This window comes from Trachinotus anak, unplaced genomic scaffold (genome assembly GCF_046630095.1).
Source record: "Trachinotus anak isolate AG129_WGS33_773 ecotype Australia unplaced genomic scaffold, CSIRO_AGI_Tana_v1 ptg000028l, whole genome shotgun sequence".
NCBI lineage: Eukaryota > Metazoa > Chordata > Actinopteri > Carangiformes > Carangidae > Trachinotus > Trachinotus anak.
This window is the reverse complement of record NW_027273879.1, coordinates 7,472,949-7,494,772: the sequence shown is the minus strand read 5'-3', so window position 1 is coordinate 7,494,772 and position 21,824 is coordinate 7,472,949. Positions and strand designations below refer to the sequence as shown.

General features: G+C 42.8%; 1 protein-coding gene across 3 annotated transcripts; it reads right to left on the bottom strand.

Annotated features, from left to right (window-relative positions):
* Window positions 1-664: 664 nt before the first annotated feature.
* On the bottom strand, window positions 665-20,849 carry LOC139611700 (zinc finger and BTB domain-containing protein 7C). 3 transcript variants are annotated; one of them, XM_071466568.1, is made up of 4 exons: window positions 20,694-20,849; window positions 3,954-4,712; window positions 3,170-3,843; window positions 665-2,659 (listed from the first exon to the last, which is right to left on the bottom strand). In XM_071466568.1, exons 2-4 carry the CDS (start codon window positions 4,683-4,685, stop codon window positions 2,038-2,040), a joined length of 2,028 nt encoding a protein of 675 aa, XP_071322669.1. In that variant the 5' UTR covers window positions 4,686-4,712; window positions 20,694-20,849; the 3' UTR covers window positions 665-2,037. The 3 variants fall into 3 exon arrangements, with proteins under 3 accessions (XP_071322669.1, XP_071322671.1, XP_071322670.1); XM_071466570.1 differs by lacking the exon at window positions 20,694-20,849 and adding an exon at window positions 10,906-11,874; XM_071466569.1 differs by lacking the exon at window positions 20,694-20,849 and adding an exon at window positions 10,911-11,873.
* Window positions 20,850-21,824: the final 975 nt, after the last annotated feature.

Below are 21,824 nucleotides of genomic sequence, written 5' to 3'. Positions count from 1 at the left end.
CCCTCAAACATTTTACTTGCAATAGTGTAATCATTAATTGTTAATGACAAATATGTGTTTCATACTTACTGTTTATGACACAAAAGCCGAGTTGACCTCAGTAGCGATTTCAGCTTTTGTGCAACCAAGCATCACAGGAAATACTACAGTCACAAGTGGAGGGTGTGAGGAATATATAGTAGTATATAAATAGGGCTATTAGAATATCTACTAGTTAATGTTCCACTAAAATACTTTGCAGAAGAATCATTAGTTTTATGAAAAATTAAAACAAATTACAAATTACATGAAAACTTAAGGTCTTGAATTCAGTAGATTTTTTAACTTAGAAATTTAAGGAAGAAAAACTTAAAAGTACACTTACTAGTAGAATCTTAAATATTTTATTATTAGTAACTATTAGTAGTATATCTCTATCTACTAATCCTAACATGCCTAACCCCAACCCTTACCCTTATCTCAACCTTAAGTAAGTCTTCATCTCAAGCTACACCATGAAGAAGTGAGGTCCAACCAAAATGTCCTCACTTTTCAATTCATGTCATCATATTGAAGCTTTTAAATATGAAATTGGTCCTCACAAAAATAGAGGGATAAGAGCACACACACACACACAGACACACACCCTGCTAATTTTGTGGTAATAATACTCTCAGACAAGAGCAAGGTTCAACATTTAGTGTCTTTATAAAACAGATTTGCAAAATATAGCCAAGGCTCATTCATTTAAATACGCATAAATAGCAAGAAAATACTTTCCCATTTCAATTCAAATAATTTTTGAACTTCTTTATACACAAATCAGAAATGAACATTATATGAAAAACGGGCCTGAGAGCCTTTTGATTTGTTGCAGCAGAAAAAACACAAGCGTACTGTATAGCTAAAGCGGCAGTTAGATTAGTCAGAAATATACATCCTCTGAAGACACATATTCATAAACATAAAAACAAAGTCTTATTCAAGTCTGTGAAATATCAAAGTACACGTCTTTGGATGGATGCCTCAAAGTCTTTTAAGAACAATATATATGTTTTTTTTTTTAAACATCATCAGCAATGCAACTGTAATTAACACCACCATGGCCAAAAGTTTGTGTCTATGTACAATAGTGCAGACAAGGAGCTTAAACCAGAACGAGGCAGCGGAAGGATAATAACACATTATTAAATATCCTGATTTATTAGACTTCAAGTGGGTTTCCCTTGTTTTGGAATATGATTAAATAACCATGTTGGAATCAAATGTACTTGCAGGACATGTGCCAGACTACGCTGTGCTGCATTCAAATCATTTTAATGCTTTTTTGACAACACTGATCCCTTTTTAATGCCTAAACACAGCTATCCAAAATAAAGGTCACTGTAAATTGTTTGGACGAAGGCTTATTTATTTATTAAAATTTGATGTTATTTATTTATGTCTACTCCACCTCCCTACTTAATTACGAGAGAGAAATGTATCAGTTATAATAACCTTTTTCTACAATATATGTTTCTTTACGTTTGCATTTGTTTGACATTCATCATCACCAGTTCAAATTACAATAGGTTCTGCTCTGGGTGTACCATTACATTTTCTTGCATTTGAATATTTTTCAATGTAAAAGCCTAATCATATTTTGCTTTAGAGGAAATTGCAGAAATGTGGTAGATTTAAAATTTTTAGCCTACCAATCTAGACAACCTTGTTGATAGATAATGCAAATAACATATATGACAGTATCCTGGTATGTTTTCCTCATTAGCAGTATCAAACTTTTTGCCTCTTTTTAAATGCTATGAAAGTATTTGTAAACATTCACAGGGCTGAAACAATTATTTAGCATGACATCTGTGAAATTAATTTTCCAAAAAATAAAAGTTAAAAATTAAAAAAGTCTTTGTTACCACTGCCATATCAGCAGGCTTCAAAAGGTTCACTGATCTCACTCTTTCACGTTTTTTATAAAGGTGCTTTAGCTTCCTGGAGCAGAACAGACACAGAGATTAAAGAGATTGTCTTTCTTGTCTTTTGTCTTCTTTAACAGACCAGAGTTCATTTGGCCGGCTCAGAGATGGGTGGAGCACGCTCCAGTCTCATGGTCCAGGGGTCAGAGGTTGCAGCATAAAATGGAGAGCGGGTAAGCACTTCTTCTCCAGCCAGAGCAAAGGCAAACATTCCCCTCTGCCTCCCTTCTCCTGCCTTCTCCACCTCTGTGCGTTGCTTCCCCTCTGCTCGCCGTTCCTCCCTGCTCTCCCTGCCCGCACCATCCACACTCTTAAATCCCAGCCCTCTATTACCGAGGCCGAGCATCTCCCCAAGTCCGTGACTCTTGACTCCCTGGTACGCAGGGCTTAACCCATTCTCCTCAAACCTGTTGGTGGCAGCGGTGGGGGGGCACAGGAAGTTGCTGGTGGGTGTGGACCGCCAGGCAGCTGGCTTTCGTCCTCGCCGGGGGCGGGAGATTCGACAGCTTTGCCTCTTGATGTGTCGATGTAGGTGGTCAGATCGCGTGAAACTTTTGTAGCAGTGCTCGCACTGGTATGGACGGACGCCCGTGTGGATTCGCAGGTGGTTCTTCAGGTCGTAGTTGTGGACAAACTTGGAGTTGCAGTGGAGGCAGATGTAGGGGCGCTCACCCGTGTGCTTCCTCATGTGGATCTTAAGTTTGTCTTGTCTGAGAAAAGATCAAAACCACATGTTTTCATCATAATATCTTGCATGTTGAAATGTTAACACATAAATTACGACAATTGCATTTCTTTGCCCTTTTAGACCTCGTCTCATACAAGTGACTGAGTTTAAAAGCCTGTATGTTCAGATAATTTGATCTCTTTTGATGTACATTTTCATCACTGACAACACTGATAAAGTTCAGCTCTAAAATACAGGTGGAAAATATGCCAAAGAAGAAGGATGTAGGTGAGTGAGATATCACTAATGCAAAGAAACCAGCGGAGGGGGCTTTCCACTCTCAGCTCTTTGATATTCAGATGAGGTGAAAGCAGATTAACCTCAGTCAAAAGAGCATGGGGTACTTTTCCGTTAACTGTGCAGTGTTACATAACCTTTGTCGTCAAAACACACAGAAACATTAACATCTCAACGTGATCTTTATGTGGTTTGTTAATATGAAGCACGTGTAGTCAGGAACTGATCATGTGATCAGACGTGCTGCTTCACATACCTGGTGAATCGTACTTCACAGATAGTGCACATGTACGGTTTCTCTCCCGTATGTGTCCTCATGTGTCGGGGCAGTTTCCCAGCTCCTTGGATGACCTTGTTGCAGATAGGACACTGCTGTGACGCTTTGGGCTTCATCTTCCTCTCCTCCTCCAGCTGCCAGGGAGGAAACAGTGCCCCCAGGTGGGATGCAGAGCTCAGGAAGCTCAGGTACGACCGGAAGTCGGCTTCATCCTTAATCTGACCCAGAGCGTGACCTTCTGACGGCACTGACCCTGTGTTCATGGTGCTGCCCAGGCCTGAGCTGACAAACTCCTTCAGGAAGTCACCGTGGAGCAGACTGGGTGGGACTTCCTCTTTCATCTCCTCCTTTATGATCTCTCTTTTCACAGCTAGATCGAGGGGCCTGGAGGCCTCCAGTGGGGCAGTGGCAGAGAAGGCATGGGGGAGCCTGGTTTGTGGTGACACTCCAGCATGGGGATGCTGATGGTGACTGGGGTCCAGGAGCTGCTGGGTGAAGGCTGGGAACTCAGCAGCCCACATGGAGGGGTAGAAGCCTGGGAGGAGAGGAGAGAAGTTGGCCCTCCGGTCCAGTGTTGACATACGGGGGTACAGCCCTTCCTGGAGGAGAGACTCGATAGAGAAATCCTTCAGAGCTCGACTCTCCATACTCTCCTGCAACACAAAGACGGCATCATAAGTCTTTCAGACTTAGGAACAGTCATTCAAAGTCTTGTTTTACCTTGAAAATACAAGATTAGTTACAAAATGTCCAGTGAACTTACCTGTTTTCCTCTCATGTTGTCTGGAGACTGTGACTGGGACGACTCTCTGCGCAGGTCAAACTGCTGATGGTATGTGGAGGTGCTCGGTGGCGGCAATTCCCCCGTCCCTGGAGGCGTCTGCTGCCCCCTGCTCTCCGACGACTGCAGTGACCTCTCGCTGACGTTGTCCTCCTCCTCTTCCTGCTCATCCTTCCTCGACCCCGTGTCCTCCTCTTCATCCTCCTCCTCCTCCTCCTCCTCCTCGTCTTCCTCCGCATCCTCTTCTTCCTCCTCATCCTCTTCTCCCTCCTCCTCTCGCCTTCCCCCGCCTCCGCCGCCTCCTCCCCCGCTGTCCATGATCTCAAGGCAAACGTTGATGATGCAGGGAATCTCCAGCATCTGAGCCGCGTTCAGGATCTCTTTCACGTTGGACGCCGTCACCGTCAGAGTAGAAGTGTAGGCGAACTCCAGGATGGCTGTGAGAGACTCTGGAGCCACGAAGTCGATTTCGTACACGGCCGCTGTGGGATGATGATCTCCGGCATCAGTGGTGGCCACAGTGAAGAGCTTCTTGAAGTACTGGCTGCAGGCGGCCAGAACGGAGCGGTGAGTGCGGTACTCCTGGTCACGGACGATGAGGATGACATCGCAGAGCAGCCCGTCACGACGCTGCTCGTTGAGGCTGCAGAGGACATCGCTGCTGTGATTTGGGAAGGGGATCCCAATCAGGTCCTCTTCTCTGTGATGAACCATTCTCCTCACCCTGTCTCTGCTGGTTATCTAGATGGGAGGGAGTGACATTGAGCTTTTCACTGACACTTGAATCACACTTGAAGGGTCAAACTGAAGAAAATATAGTTTTGTGAAACCCACGTTTTGCTCTCAAGAACTCCATCAATCTTCAATCATTTTTATTTGCACTTCAAAACTCTGCCTCAGTTTGTACCTCGCATTCATTGTGTCATTGAATCACAGAGATAAGCATCTGTTTTTCTAAAACATAAACTGTCTGGTAAAGCTTCAAAAGCCCACGAGGTTGTACAACATTTAGAAGATATTTTGAGAACGAAGGTCTGTCTGGACAAAAGATTTTGAATCTGGCACACAATAAGAAAGATGTTTGAACAAATTCGATTCCTAATTCCAAAAAAAAGGATGAGAGTGACATATCTCTGCCCATTTTGTACAACACCAAAACATAAAGGTGCTGTAATGTAAGAAAATATACAATAATTGAATATAACAGTATCATGAATAAAACCTGATAATAAAACTTTTTAATTTTGGTTTATGTACAATTAGTTCTCTGGTCTGTGTCGTTAAAGAGACCTTGATCTCAATTAGACTTCCTGAGTAAATAAAGCTTAACTAACAAATTAACAAGGCAATATGTCACAAGGGTACCATCTCAGTTTTGATAACAAAATAAAGCCACGATGTGGGAGAGTACAAAATTGTTCTTATTGTGCAGCGGATGCAATATGTCATTCCAGGTGGAAGGGAGACTGTGTATTTTTAAAAACTATAGCCCAGTGTTATTAAATGAGCCTATGGGATTTTGAAAGATCACCAGGGACTTACCTTTCAGGAAAAACAGATGCTCAACTCCGTGACTTAAATGGAATATGCATTGTGAGAGACACAACTCAGGGGATGTTAAACAGTGATTAATTTGAACATGTCCTGTTTGCATGTTAAGGCAAATAAAGAAACAGGATCTGAGGTACTCATTTAAAGAGTGCAACGAAAGTGACACATCTCAGCTCACACCTGTACCTCAGTTTGAAATGGAGTGTCACTGATAACAATCAGCATCCATTCATCAGATGAAGGATTTTCAAAAAGCGTTGATATTTGAATAGTGGGGAGGCTCTTAACTGAAGCTGATATTGTTAACACAGTGAGTGACAGTCTAGCTTTATTGAAATATACTGTAGGCATGCTTGTTTGTGTGCCATCTGTGCAGCAAACAACAAGTGGTAAATACAGCATGTCTCATTTTGAGCAAACATCACATTGGGTAATATTTATTCTTGAATGTGTTATCACGATTTCTTGTGGGAATGTGTTTCAACTGTGCGAGTTAGGGAAACCCATCATCTTCATAAGACGGTGTCTGACTTTTTTTTTTTTTTTTTCCTGCTTGAGACGCAAACATGCAGCGAGTGTGTGATAATAGACCCATGAGAGATTCTTTGATAGTGTTGTTAATGTCCACCCCCACCCCCCCACCGCTTATTCTGTCTAACAGACATGAGCACAAAGCTAGCTGATGCCTTCATTTCAACTATACAGCGTGTGATTTGGATGTGGTGAGAAATGAAGAAAACAACAAAAGAGGTCAGATTGTACTCTAGATGCCGTATCCTGTCAAAATGCTTAGTTTGCAGTCACTTCACTCATTTGTGTCACAGCACAGTGGCGGCAGATACTGTATCAATGTACACGCAAAGCTCTGCTCGGCCTGGAGATTTTCACCCCACAGCTGCCTGAGTTCCTACCTGTTGATTCACTCTGCTGTTGTTTACAGTTACAGTGATAAAACTTCCTCTGGCAGAGTGCTCATTCATTCACATCTATGAATAGAGCTTAAACTCAGCAGTCCACACTTGGTGGTCACTGGAGGCATGTGTAGATAAATACTTTGAAGCGGCCCCACTCACCACAGCTGCATTGTTGACTGGCTCTAAATGGGCCACGGCTAAAGCCACACACACACACACACACACACTTTTTTTGTTTCTTATGTTTCAGCAGATCACACCACAGGAGAAAAAAATAAAAAACTGTTTCAGAAATTCCCTTAGTTCACCTGCAGGCATACAACTTGGATACCAATCTTACATGTAGTTTATTCTTGTCGATCTTGTTGCTAGGTAACTGTTGCTATGTTCATGCCATTGATACAGTGTGGACATAATTAAAATGTCTATAGAGGGGGAGGTGGTATATAGGCCCGCAGACCCGTGCAACTTCATCGAGGGGAAACTGGAGCAAAAGAGCAGCAGAGAAAGTTACAGTGGCCAGGCAAACTGACAGGATCGTGAATTTAAAAACAAAAAGGATTAATTAAATTAAATTTCATATAAATCCTACAGTGTAGTGCAAATCCTGTTCTATAAACGCAGGTAACGCATTCAAACTTTGTTCACTGATTCTGCCGTGTCCTCTACAGATTAATGTTGCCTCTACAAAGAATTAAACAATATCCCTTTTCTGTTATGTTTCACACCACTTGTAACGTTCATAAAAGTATAAGGCTGGGTAGAAGGTGAGAGAATCTCCAGTGAAACAGCAAAGGAGAGATCAGATGGCCCTAAAAGTTCCCTAACAGGTTGCACAAACACCAGCGGAGGGGCCCCTCCCTGTAACAGCCTGCCAAGGCAAACAATAGTGCAGAACTTGGAACAACACTGAGTGGATAAGGGAGAGAAAAAGAGTCTGACTGGGAGGGCTTGGTGAACCCACTGTCATTCGTTTGCTCTCGATCCATCCCACCCACTCCTGGAACTATGGGACACGTGCTGCTGTTGCTGTTTGTTCGCCTGGTGCCCCAGCGAGCACCACTCCCCTCTATTCCCACTGTTTGCCCGCCACCAGCTAGCGCTAGCTCTTAGCGGCCGGCCCCTAATTACAATGTGGAGAGGATCTAAGGAGGATGTGCCACATAGACAGGGAGGGGAGGAGGGCACAGCTTTCCCACCACAAGGTCCTGGAGCGACATTTCATCAGCCAAACAGCCTTAACCCTTTACACACGCACACACCCCCACCCACCCATCAGACCAGTCAGGGTGGGGACGTCTTGCGAAAGGGCTCTGATAATTACTGTTTAAGTCAGTATGACTTGGCCAGACATCCATCTTACCCTTCTGGTAGAGTCATGGAGGGACAATCAAACTTTTCTTTAGCAGTGAAACTGACACAGTAAACAGTTGTCAGCCTAGATCAACCTGCCATTATGAGTTCTTTTGAATAAATAAATAGTGAAAGTCATATTTTGATACAATTAACAGCTGCTGCACCCATTTCTGTTTGTCACACAAGCATCACTGAATTGATTTTCCTAACAGGAATTTCAGCTGTGCATGTGTGACACTAGCTCAGAATCAACTTAATTATTTAATTGCCCTATAATGGACAGTCTTGCCTTTCTGCCTGTCTCTCTTTCCGCCTGCCTGTACCGGCCACGTCTCCTCTCATGCCTCACTTAGTCACTAACACTTTCAACTCAGCACTCCCACCCCAAATTATGTGTCACCTCCATTCAGTGTCGTCTTTCTCCCAAGAACTTCATCTGCTTTCCGGGCTCTGACCACCACCGCTGCTGCCTCCTCTTCCTCCTCCTCCTCCCTCCAATCATCCTCCTCTTCTTCCTCTCCTCCTCTTCCTCCTCCTCCTCCTCTCAGTGTCCCTGTTGCAGCTGTATCATCATTATGCCATGAGTGGAGCGACAAACTTGTCCCCAGCCCTGACCGCTCAGGCCACAAATCAGCAGCTAATGTCCATCTCAACCCTTGTCATGGGCAGACACTCATTTGGCCTGTAAGCTACACCCAAACATCCAAAGCCTAGTTTCTCCCTGTCAGGCCATTGCATCCACCTGACCCACATGCTAAATCACTGGCAGCCAAAGTTTACCCCTGTCACCAACTGCCCATAGCAAACACCTGCTAAACAACTGTCACAGATGGACAATTGCATGGCCAATAATTTCTAGTATTGACAGACAAAATTCAACCCCTTATTAGGAGAAGGCATTCATTTGACCTACTGTGTAAGGTAGTCCATTATCACCAGTAATACACCAGTGCACCTGTTTTGCGAGGAGACTTTTCCTTGGTTGATGTTTTAAGTGCCAATTGTTCGGAGCCTGTAAGGCCACATAGGGAGAGGTTTTAAATTGTTTCTTAATTGCTGTCAGTTACAGCACATGAGCAGTATATAATGTCAGTGACACAACATGGGTTGTGTATTTACCTTTCCAATAATGAGGAAATGTCAAGGCCGAATTTGAGCATTTAACTGCGCAAGTTTTCGCTTAACACTAATTTATGTGAAATTTAAACAGTTTGGTGCACACTTGTCCCACATTTACGCTGTTACAGAACAAATGGGGATTCAGAAAATTTGTGTGCTGCCATACACATCATTAAAAGTATAGACTGACTTATTTTAAAGATTATTATCATTCTGATGGAAAGGCGGCCTGCGAGTTCAACAAATTTCCTAAAATCCAGCACAAACCTCATCATAAACAGCAGATTCTTGTTAAATGTTTCAGCAGGTTTATCTATAAAAACTATGAAATGTTGTGTGTCATTATTCGTTAGAATTACTTTCGCAAAAGATCATCATTTTATGCCTTTATATGACACTTAAATTGTATTCATTAGAAGAAAGATAGAATGAAATTATTTGAAATAAACACCCAATGTGGTTTTAAGAGATCTGGGGAACAATTTAATTCATTCAGCTCCTTAAAGGGCCTGTTTGCACTAAGTGTCTTCTCTTGAGCCTTCAGGGGGGCCCACAGCTACACACCATTATCTCTCTCACCCCCATAGTAAACAAAAGTTTATGGTTGGTTGCTGAAAATATCGGTTAACTGATTAAGAACAACCCTAATAGACAATTCACTGTGAAATGAAGGACAGATAATTTTTTTTATTCTATGTCACTTTATGGTTTTCTACGCCTTTGTGTGAATATAGACCCCCTGATGAACAGAAGAAGGTTGTACTCAGCACAAGCAAACAATATTAATTTTAGAAATTTTTTTTTTTCTTTATGTAGGGATATTATTACAGTATAGCCTTGGGTAAAAATGTAATGTCCTTTTATTTGTATTTTTTGACACTCATAACAGAGGCCCAGAAAAACATATGAACATTACCATAATGTATAAAAAATAAAACAAACGCTCAATAAAGAAAAGTTGAAAGCCTTTATTATTCAGTGACAGGTGTAGGTTAAAAACTGACTGCAGCTAATGAGATGTAATCAGAGTTAGAATATGTCCTTGGTGTGACATTGATCTACATAAATTTCCTGTCACAGTTTGTGAGTCTGTTGAGTAGGTGTGTAACCACATGAACTCTTTTTAAGGTGGCTTTAACTAATACACCCGCAAGAATGCTTTATATGCAAAAGAATTCTCTGTATTTTATTTCCCACGTACAGCAAATTGTATTCTGCATTTTTTTCATTTTGCTGCTCATTATTTCAGTAAAGAATTTAGTGCGTACAAACAAACCTTAACACCTGAATGAAAAACAACAGCTGGTCAACACCTCGGATGATATTACTGGCCAATGCATTTTGTAAGTACATGAGGTAAGAGGTCTATGAGCCGACTGGCTGTAAACAATAATTTACAGCTCAGCCTGAAATCCATAACATGTTTTTATTTTGGCCACACTCCCAAACACCTCCTTTAACTTTATGAATAACCTGACTGCTTATTTTGGATTTAAAGGAGCATGTCGTATAGATATGGAATATCTAAAAGGGAACTGTATAATTACTGCTGGAGACAAAACACATACTTAAGTCCACTAAAACGTTTCAAAGGCATGTTGTGATGCTATAAACACTCATGCTATTTCCAGACTTTTATAGCACAATATTTACACTACAGCCTAAACAATTACACGGGCCATTAAGTGACTTTATTGAACTGTTTGCACCTTGTCAGGCCTTTATGATCTAGAGCAGAAGGCTGTAACACTCGTATAAACTCTCAGTGATGCACGTGTGCACACTGTAGCATAACGCACAAGTGGAAGCTTGTTCTCACACACACACACACACACACACACACACACTCCGCAACAGTGTGACAAATTATTACGGACATATGCGCACAGACACACGCCCATGAGCATGCTCCAAAAGTCTGGCATCCACATTAATTCACACATGTCTTGATATGTCCTCCAGCATTCCACAGCTCTCAGCAGCCTTTCACCTACCGTACCTGCAGTGTCTCGATTCCCCTCACGTGTCTTTGTATTTCCAGACTACTAAGAGGCTCCGTGGCTCCTCGCTTGACCTCTCAGCATTGCCCTCTTTATTTGAACCACAGCTGCCCTTCTTTTTTGCCAGTCTGTCAATCAGTCAGCCAGGCAGTCAGTCCATTCACAAGCTCCTCACACCGGCCACGGTTGCCCATTCACAAAAATTAAAAAGAAAAAAAAAAAAAAAAACACCCAGGGAGGAATATCCAATGAAGAGAAGCAAAAGCAGCGCAACAGAGGAGAGCAGGATGTGATTCTTGGGTCTGTCTGTGAAGCAGCGTGGCTTGTGTGGAGTTTAGACTCAGGCTCACTGTTGTGTGTGGCTCATGTAGGACGAGCGAGAGAGTGAGAGGAAGGGAGGGAGGGCAGCAGCACTGCGCTGTGGAGATGTCGCACCACTAGTTTTTATAGCAGGGTGGGTAGCTGGAAGATAATAATACCCCATCCTCCTCCACAACACAAGTTTAAGCGCACTGTGTAATAAGCCCATGGCGCAGACACCCTCTGATTTAGGTCAGACAAAATGAATTTTTAGTTGTGTTAGAGTGGATTTTGGTATAAAGGGACCGGGGCAAAGGAACTCGAAGGGGTTGTTTGGGGAGACCGAGGGAGGGTAAAAAAAGGAAAGGAAAAAGAGAGAGAAAAGTTGGGAAACTATTTTGTGCACCTCTGTTGGTTAGTCTCAAGCTGAGATGAGGAGATGTACTGAAGCAGAAACACAACTGCAACTTAAAGCCAGTTAGTTTCAGTTTTGCACCTGTTTTAACCAATGTCCTGCTGTTCTCTGTTCTCCCACATACCATTGTGCCCAAAGGTAAATTCTATTATGAAACTAACATTAAACCAGCTCTGTGCATTGTTCAGGAACTACAGGGTCAAAGACAGGTGACAAAGGGTGCAGACTGGGCACATGTAGCCCCCGTAAATGCTCCATCACAGCAGACTAATTACTGAAAACATTTTAGCCATGTGGCATTCAGAACCCTAGAACTGGCTGCTACAGTCGAAGGCGTTTATTTAAACGGAAATATTACTTAAAAGCTGACTCTATCTGAGACAAAATTAAACCACAAACAAAAAATACCACAAGTGATCATGCACAGACTTATTTTTTAACCAACGTTTTTTTAACCATGGTTTCAAAAACCAAGCTGAGGAGAGCAGAGGGCCAACGTTAGATTCCTGTTTTGAGTCAGAAAGCGCTGAAGCAGGGTAACAGTTGGCGAGTACACCACCGCCTCAGTCTGTGGAGAAGAGGAGGAAGTTTATGCAGAAAGGTGTAGAAATAAGAGAAACTGTGTGCTGAAGAACGAAGAAACCCTTGTTTAGAAGGAGTTTTGGGGAGATGTACAATGTCAAGAAAATGTGGAGAGCAGAGGGGACAATTTTGCAAATGTTCTTGATGGCACAGAGAATGGCTGACAAAGCTGCTTCCTGTGTTGTGTGTGTGTGTGTGTGTGTGTGTGTTTGTTTATGACTGCGAGAAAGAAAAGAAAAAAAGAGAAAAAGAGAAGAACAAGAGAGGAAGAGTATTTCCTTTGCTTTCACATACAGAGCAAATGTTTTACTATGACATAGCATATTCACGGGATCTGAAACAGCCATTGGGCTTTCCTGTATGACATCATAAAACCACGCCTTTTATTATACTTTTTTTTTTTTTTGTCAATTAAGTTTCCAGGAAAGCGTCACCAGCTGTCCCTTGTTTTGCACTTTTGAACTGTTTTTTTTGTTTCAAACAGAAAAAAAAAAAAAAATCTAAATGTGGCACAGATAATAAAACAATCCAAATCTTAGCAGTTTTTCATTCATAAAGGTGGAACACGCAGTGAGCCATTTTTTTCTTAGTGGTTACTGCACCTTCAAATCTACTAAAATATTTCTAACATCCATAAATCATAACCAACAATCATACTGTGAAAACAGTCAAATTATGTCCAGTTAACCTCCGCAAACAAGTAGACATCAGAGTGTACATCAGACTGCTATGCCCACTTCCCCCTGGGGAAAACACGGACGAAAGCAAACCGCAGCCCATGCCCTGGTGGTTTACACTGTTTTGTACAGGGTGAGAGCTGAGGCCAGCTCACATTGGCATCTAGTATATATAAACAGGGTTAGCCACTAACTGCTAGCAGGCCAGCCAGAGGGCCAGAAAAACAACATTTGCCATCACATAAGATCGGCTATCTATTCTAAACATGTCGCTGCCATCACAGTAACGCACTGTGAATGCAACCTGTGAGGACTGCTTTGTAACGCTGTGAAACTGCAGGCTGTTGTGCTGCGAACTGTCCTGTCAGGCACTGACTGACACAAACCAGTGGTCTAATGGTGCAGGCAAACATTGTGTAAATTACACAGATTTGCACTGCAGCTCATTTAGTGGTGTCATTTCCTACCAGCTTAATTGATGTGTTTGTAACAGTTTCATATATTGTAATACAAGCATGAATTCAATTTTAGTGTAGTCTAAAGAACAAGAAAATGCATCATGGTGCTTCAGTGCTTTATATGTCTGTAGGATTAACATCAGGCTAAATATTGATTCTTTTCCTCCCTCCGTCCTTCTCGAGTGTGAGGCTACACCGAGACGTGGTGAGTCTTGTTGCTCAGCCTGAGTGCTAACAGTCACAAGACTGGAGGATTCAAGGGGCTGAGTAAGAGTCATCTGTTTTGTCTGTCTGTCTGTCTGTCGTCTCAGTGTACCTGTTTACTGCCACCTGCTGCACCCAGCAAGATACACGCAACAGGGCACCAGATTGGCACTTTGGAGGGGGTGGGGAGGGGTGTGAAACATCATTACATAAAGTTGATATCATGGAGACTTTGATGCTGTACTCGACTTGGCTTACTGTGCAAACATATCTTGAATGTGAGCTTGACTAAAAGTGGCTCTCTATCAGAATATCTCAAGACTGTAGCGTAGCAGCACCACAGCCACGCACTGCACCATAGTGTCAGTTAAACAAAAGGATGCACTCACTGACTCATCATTATCATTCGTTCAGTTCCTTGAAAGTAAAGACCTTTTAGCTGAGAATGCTGATCATTTAATGTTGTTAATATTCACCTTTGATAAAAGTCAGGTGACTATTTACTCTCAGAAGCTCCATTGTGTGATCCCAGACTGCTTGACTCTCAGGCAGGGCTGTTTGACACACAGCAACCACATTGCTGCTGTTTGAATGCACAACTTTCCCACACGCGCACTTGTTTGCAGGCATTCTCACGTCCCCTGTTCAAAGTCACTCATTTTGATCTTCCCCCAGTGTTACCGCTTCCAACACATCAGAACTTGCCATTCAGTTACCTGCAGACCCGCAGCGCTCAATCACCCGATAACATAAAATTATGTGTTCTTGTTAGTTGCAGAGTATTCAGCCACAACATCATTTTGGTAGGGAAATGTGTGGTAATTATATCAGCGTCACAGCATCACTCATAAAACCTGTGGGTGTTCACTTAATAAACAATATATTCCAACTGCTGTTTGACTAGCAGAGGTCAAAAATCGTTTTCGTCGGTCCGCGCCATTCCACTGACACAACAAATACAAAGCGGTGGATGGTTCAGCGAAAGGTCAGGTTGCCTGAGAAGAGCTAGTTTAAACTAAGTGTTGTCCAACCATGTAAGAAGTGTTTATAGTTGTTCCACATGGCCAAACTTGAATGCAGGGTGAAAAGCTGGCCATCAGAAAGAGGAAGGAGATGTGATAGTGATAGTGAAATATGGGAATAACAGAGACTTTCCTCCCAAGTCAAAACACTGTACAACTGCAGTCACTCAGTGTTGTGGGGTTTTTTTTTTTTTATAAATAGCACCCTGATGAAGGCAAGATGGATGTGATGAGTGTTTCATAACCTTAACTACATGTTTGTTGTCATAACCATGACGACGAAGATCCCCTGACCTGAACAAAGTAGTCATTCTAACCTACACCATGATCTCTCCCTTAACCTTAACTTTCCCTTTTGTGGCTAATTTCAATTTTAACCATAGTGTTGTCACATCATTAAACTGATGATTTTTAACAATGTTGGATAGCACAGACAAATGATGCCGTCCTGCTAATAGGGGCAGCAGATCTGAAAACACATCTAGGTGACGCTTCTGTTGTTGTTGGAGGACTTGCTGGGATAGCGGCCCACTTTTTCTCACAGTCTCTCCGGGAAGGCATTCGTAGTATTGCAATTAGTTATTCCCGTCAAAAGTGACAAGGATAGTTGTGTAAACAATATAACAAAAAAAAAAAAAAAAAAAAAAATTCAAACCTACAGCTGGCCAATTATTGTGTGAAGCAAGCGTGAATGTCTGGTTGTCGGTTTCAGAAAGTTACAGACACAACCACCCTAATTCCAACACTGGAAAGGTGTAGAGGGAAAGGGTTTCTGAAGCTATTTGCAAAACACTTTTGATGAAGCATACCAATAGCTTAAAGGTACAATATGCAAGTTCTGGAAATCAGGTAAGCACTAGCATGAGGCCTTCTCTGATTGGTTAAAAGGGCAAGATTCACTCAGAAACTTTCAAGGGGAACATCTCTGTACTGCTGCTGAGCTGTCAGGTTTCAGTTAAAAAATATATCAGAAAAAGGTTACATATGAAGCTTTAAATTCCAGGTTGCTGTCAACTACAACAGCTCACCGGCCAACTGTACAAACTAAAAAGGCTTTCTCTAGATTAAAAACTGTAGAGACAGAGAAATACAATCAGTCTGGCTTCTGCCCTTTACCCTGGTGTCTCAGAGGCCAGGTGTGGCCTGGTGTAGGAGAGAAACAGGAAAGGGAGGCAGTCATCCCCCCACAGTCCAGAGACGGAGCATCACAGCAGCCTCCCAGGTCTACACCCCCTGCCTCCAGAAGTCCAAGGACGCAGACACACGCACAGATGCAATGCTGCTCAAACACAAAGGGAGGCAGGCATGTGTGCAAACCCACTGTACACGCTGTCTCCGTCAGTCACAGGCAAATGCTCACAGAGACACACACACACACACACACCCATCTGTCATTGCACTGAGGTCATTAGAGCTCACCTTGGAGCATGCCATTCGGGTGAGCGAGGTGAGGGCGTATACTTACTGCTGACCTGTCTCTTTGTGCTTTAACTTTCTCCTGTTTTGTCTTCTTTTCAAACATCCTAATCAGTATTGGAAGCTCTGCCAGAAGGGAGGCAAAGTACACAAGCTGCATATTTAAAACCGCGAGTGCTGGGAGAGACAGAGTCACAGTGCTTCACAGGTGGCCGTAATGCGTTGTATGAACCCACTGCAGTGTGTGAAGATAACTTGAGTGTCAGCGGTGACGTTAGTTGAAGACAAATATGATTATTCTTTAAGTCTAAGGCTGTTTCTGTCCACTTTTATTTTCAAGTCCTCCCTAGAATATGGAAATTTATTCTGGACCTGAAACTGCAACAAAACGTACAAGAGGCCAACCTCCCAACCTCCACCAACATGTTGCTACTACTGAATGCATTTCAGTACTGTGTTGTGTTCATTTGATTGACTTTGTGTGAATATTTGTGTGTGTGAGTGTGTGTGTGTGTGTGTTGGGAGGGTCGTGGGGTGAATGAGGACAACTCTGTACAGTGATAACGAGAAGGAGGCCAGCCTTGGTGGGACAGCCTCTGTCTGCCCTCAGGTAGTGTGTGTATGTGTGTGTGTGTATGTTTGTGTGTGTGCATGTGTGTGTGTCAGCAGGAGAGCCCTCGGGCACTCTGGCACCTCCTAATTAAAACCAGTCAGGCTGCAGGGCAGGGGAGACAGATGCCTGTCATGACACACACACACACGCGCACACACACATACACGTGCATGAGGCACATTCAACCACATGCACTCTCACAAATACACCAGTGTGGGTCAGCTATTTTTGAACAATCTCATCCCACCCACTCAGGTATCACACAGGTAGGTAATCTGTATCTGACCCAGATGACAAAAAAGCCAACACAGCGGGAACATAATTCATGTTAATAAAGCTGCACATAATCAAAGACGGAACATTTTAACACACAGTACGTGAATGTGTTTGTTACCCGACCTGTTCATATGCCAGTTTTATGATTGGCTAATTCGGTTTAAAATCCATCAATGAACTCCCATTAGTTTTATTTCTACCTGAAAACCTGCTGGATTATGTCCAACTTGTTCACCAGTGACACACACCGAGCGCGCCTCACACTCTCTCACATGCAGTCGTGACCCATGGCAGCTTCCAGATTGACACATCCCCCCCCCCCCCCCCCAGCACAGAGTGAGACATAATTGTGTTGAATGTCTGTTACCTGCAGACTCTGTCACATTTTATCTCCGTTCCCCCATGTACGGCCCAGAGCTGCAGGCGACCGCATATAGTACTGAGCAGGCTAACTGCTGTTTGTCTGGGGTGGGTGGGTGGATCAAGGCATGCTGCTCTCCTTTCTCTCCCAGTGATTAGATAGCATAAGCAGGCCAGCTAGCCTAACCCACACACTCATGTCTCTAAAACTGCCATCCAGCCCTGCTTTCTCTCTCGCTGCCTCTCACACACAGGTGGGTGGACCCACTTATTCAACCCAGATCTTTCTTTTAGACATTATGAAATCGTGCTCTTTTTTCCCTTTCTTCTTTTTCTTTATCTAACTCCCCGATTCTGAATGACATTCAACTCTGAATGTTTCCTGCCACGTCTTCGCAGCTCTGTTCTATAAAGTGGAGCTTTAATTTTCTAATTTACTAGGTGATAATTTTGCCTGTGAGAATCATGTTTCTTTGCGCTTGTCACTATAGGCAGAGGCTAGGTGGGTTGCCAGTGGTTACAGAAGGGCCTATTTTCTATTATCTAGGTAACATCCAGGAAACACCCACAATTTGTATGTAAAATGTTTCATTGTGCAACCACATTACAAACTGTGGCTGCCACTGACATTTTAATGTTGAAATGTGTGACAAAAATATTTCTCAGATGACTTTGACTCTGCTAGGAATACAAAAACCACCGCAAAACACACACACATACACACATACACAATTGCTTTAGTGTTTAAAACAGTTAAAAGTAATTTATAAAGTGGGAAGTTATTGTGTTATTAAGTGAGGCTAACTAAAATAAAAACATATCTAACAACTGATACACAAAGGGATGCTAAATATTACAAAAAGCATGCTACAGCCTCTCATTCACTCAACGTGGCAAGATGTGCTTCCAGGTGATCTACTGGTTAAACTATGTAAACATTATCATGTCACTTTATTCAAAACAAGACACAGAAAAGTGATCAAAATGCAGCAGCATGTACGGAAGGATTAAGAAGGGAAGAATGGTGGAAATGGAGAAATTGTAAGCAGAAAGAAAGTATATCGGTTGAAAAGCAGAGAGGGTGCGATTGAGCCGACCTCCGGTGAGTGCCAGTGCCTGCCTCCCTGGCTGCTTTGTCGTTCGAGCCAGGTGCTGTGTTTCGTGAGGAGCGCAAAAGTACACAAATCCCACAGAGGGAGCTTTTTTGGCAGGGCTCGGGCCTCCCACCCACGGCAGCCTCTTCAAGCCTCCTCCCATCCTCTATTCATCTGTGAGGGGCGGCTTACTCACCCAGCCCAACTCCACACAACAAAACCTGGACCTCGATCCTACGGAGGAGGGCGGACACGCACACATGCACACACAAGCGGCTACTCGGCAATTGTAGACAAAGAAACGCACGTGTGCATTACCCTGAACCAACACAAGAAGTTGTTTTGAGGGTACACACCTAACAGGCCAGGTGACACTTTGTCACGGAGATCGGATTCTGTCATAGCTGACTGAGCAGGACTTGAAAACACTGAATCAGATTCTAGACAGCTGTGATAAGATGACATCTGTGTCACAGGAGGTTAAAATCAGATTGTGTATCCCTGTGTAAATGCTGTTACATGGGCATGCCCACACACTGTCAGTTGGGAAGAAGGCGTGTGGACTCATTCACTCAGTCAGGCTCATAAATGAACACACTACATCATTTTTACAATTATGAAGCTACACCCTCATTCACTTGACAGATTCAAGTCTCTCTGTCTCTCAATCAAGTGAGTTCACGCCCTCACGTACATTTTACACACTCGCTCAGATACGTTTGCAAGGCCACTTCCTTTATGCAGTGAGTTGACTATTTGCTTGTTATATACAGTATGCTATAGGTGAGACTGTACAAACATGAATGAAATCTGTCCCAGGAAATATTTGTTAAACACGCCGATGCAAGAGAGCCCCCGTAACAAAAGCCCAGCGTGGATTAGGTTAAATTCAGATAATCCTGGAGAGAGAGAGAGAGAGAGAGAGAGGCAAACAGAGCCTCTCTCTCTCACCTGACAAAGGTAGGTGTGGTGGTGACTACTTGACTTTATCCCCATTTAACCCCCACTGTGACAGGAAGAGAGCTCTGTAGGGTCGGCTTTTTTCTTTTCTTTTTTTTTTTTTTCATTATTGATGAAGCCTGATAACCATTTCATATGTACACACTGCTTCAAAGTTTGTTTGGTTTTTACAAGTAAGTACACTTTGAGGAAGCTACATCTTCTCTAATAGTTTTGTTATGAATTATCCATCATGCGTCTGATAACAGAAGCAAACAGGATGCCTATATGAAGAACTTATCATTATTGAGGTTTAGCCACTAAGAAGCGGCATTAATTTGATTTTTACCTCTTTTTAGACCACAAACTGGAACTGAAATAATTTCTGAATAACTGGTTTATATAACATTTTAAATGTATAACTAGTCAATGCCAGTTTCTTTGAAATCACTGAATAGTTTGCATTAACCAGTGAAGCCCCATCAGTCATAACGCCATACCCACTGACGCAAAAGTGTAGTTCAACAGTAATTCTCCTTATTAATTATGGTATCTCAGATAAGGATATGAAATTATGCAGTGCCTATATCTGATAGATCAGCCAGTATGGCAAATTATCACATTTAATAATATTCTTAACGGTTAACAGGCAGGAAGAGTGAAATAATTCTGAATGTCACACCTCTGCCCCCACATCTGTTGCACAGAAACTGAATCTGCAGTTAAATTTAAAGTTAGATCTGATTGTGTGATTGCTGACTGGCTAGATAGATTCCTGGAGGACAGATGTTACCCCATGCGTCTTATTAGTGCCATGTCAATTTAGAGACGTGACAAATTTAATCTTACAACCAGTCAGGCACCTTCTTGATGGCACAAATGTGAGGATAAAAAGGAAGTAGAAATATATAGAGGTAGAAATCCTGAACAATAATTGATTGTGTAGTTATGCAAGCTGCTTCTACAATAAGAAGTAAGAGTAGAATTGATATCAGTCTTTCAGTCTGTTCCAGCTTTGTCATGCTTTCACTTGCTTCCTCCTCAGTGTGTGGCTGTTACAGTTTGTGAAGGGGGAGGCTATCACTGCATGCACAACTGTTGCAAGACATGCACAGGAAGGTTTCTGGAGAGCACTGACAATTAATGGACACCCCTTTATTACAGCATGTCCTATTATAAAAAGTTTGAAACGTGGAGCCATTTGCAACTTAAAACTGGAACACAGAAACCTGATTCTACAAAAGGTCAGCCATCCTTCAGACTGATTCTGGCGCTCAGTGGGTAGCAGACAGCTCTTGCATGCTTTGAAATTTTGCCACAACGCACAGAATATATGAACCTCTCATTATGACTTTTTTAGGACATGGGAAATAGTAGTACGATGAAAAGAAAATGAGAATGAAAAAGACAGTGAGATGTTACTGACCTTTGAGGAAGAGAAGTTTTGAGTTCAGTTCCTCTCTCACGCACTCAGTCCCTGTCAGGAAAGTCAACACTGTCTCAGCACAGGCAGACGTGTGAAAGTGAGAGCAGGCGAGATAGAGTCTCAAATTTGCTCTGAAGGTGTGTCAGTGATTTGGGGGAGTGAAAAGGTACCGTTCCATGAAACGGTTATCTAAGAAACACAACAAAACAAAAACTGCTACACCCACCAGCCTCAGCCAACACCCCTCCCTCCCTCTAAACCAAAAGTATTTGGCAGCCTTCCCTACAAGTCCACCTGTGCTTAGGGGAGGGGAGTGACACACACACACACACACATACACTCACAGGCCAAGCCTAAAAACCTGCTTGCAAGCTTGGACTGGGTGGTATGGTTGTGGTTGGAAATAGGCAGAGCTCAGCCTCGGGACTTGGGCTGGAGGGCAGAGGAGATGGAGGCCTGGAGGTCTGGAGTGAGAGACAAGGCTGGAGAGCTGGGGCAAAACCTGAAGCAAGGGCTGAAGCGCTGAGATTGGAGCTGGTAATAAAACAGCCAAACTGATGCTGAACGACTGCTCTGAGTTTTTAAACATGGTAGAGGTAAAAAAAAAAAAAAAAAAAAAATGGGGACGAGGTAGGTCCAGTATAATGCAGGGTTGAACCAGTGGGTGGGTCTTTGCCTGTGCCAAACAGGAGCTAGAGGGGTTCATATCAGATGTCGAACAAAAGACATATCAGGGGAGAAATGAAAAGATTTGAAGAAAGGCAGGTAGTGTGAGTGTATATGGGTGTGTACTTCAGTGTACCAGCTCGTACCTGGCAAGATGTAAGAACCATTGTGCTGCTCTGAAGCCCTTAATGCAGTGTAATGGGAATATAATAAGAGGGTGTAAGAAGTGATGTTAATGCTGCTGAAGGTGTCATATTGGGTGATATGGAAGCAATAGACATCTTGGGGGTCTAAAGATTATCAAACAAGCTCCACAGAAAAATAGGCTTTTCTGATGTGTAGGTGAACACACCTATTTTCTTAGGTGTATTTATTTCCACTTTAGAGTGAAAAACAATCAAATAATCTGTAACTGATATTTTAAAGGCGCTATGTGTAAGTTTTCTCTGCTGCTGAATGTGGTTT

What these genes read in the sequence shown, in the direction of transcription:
- LOC139611700 (XM_071466568.1), bottom strand. Translation starts at nt 4,685, where the DNA reads ATGGTTCATCACAGAGAAGAGGACCTGATTGGGATCCCCTTCCCAAAT. An exon ending in ACAACATGAGAGGAAAACAG is followed by an intron (nt 3,844 to 3,953) that starts GTAAGTTCACTG and finishes TTTGTGTTGCAG; the next exon opens with GAGAGTATGGAGAGTCGAGC. An exon ending in TGTGAAGTACGATTCACCAG is followed by an intron (nt 2,660 to 3,169) that starts GTATGTGAAGCA and finishes ATCTTTTCTCAG; the next exon opens with ACAAGACAAACTTAAGATCC.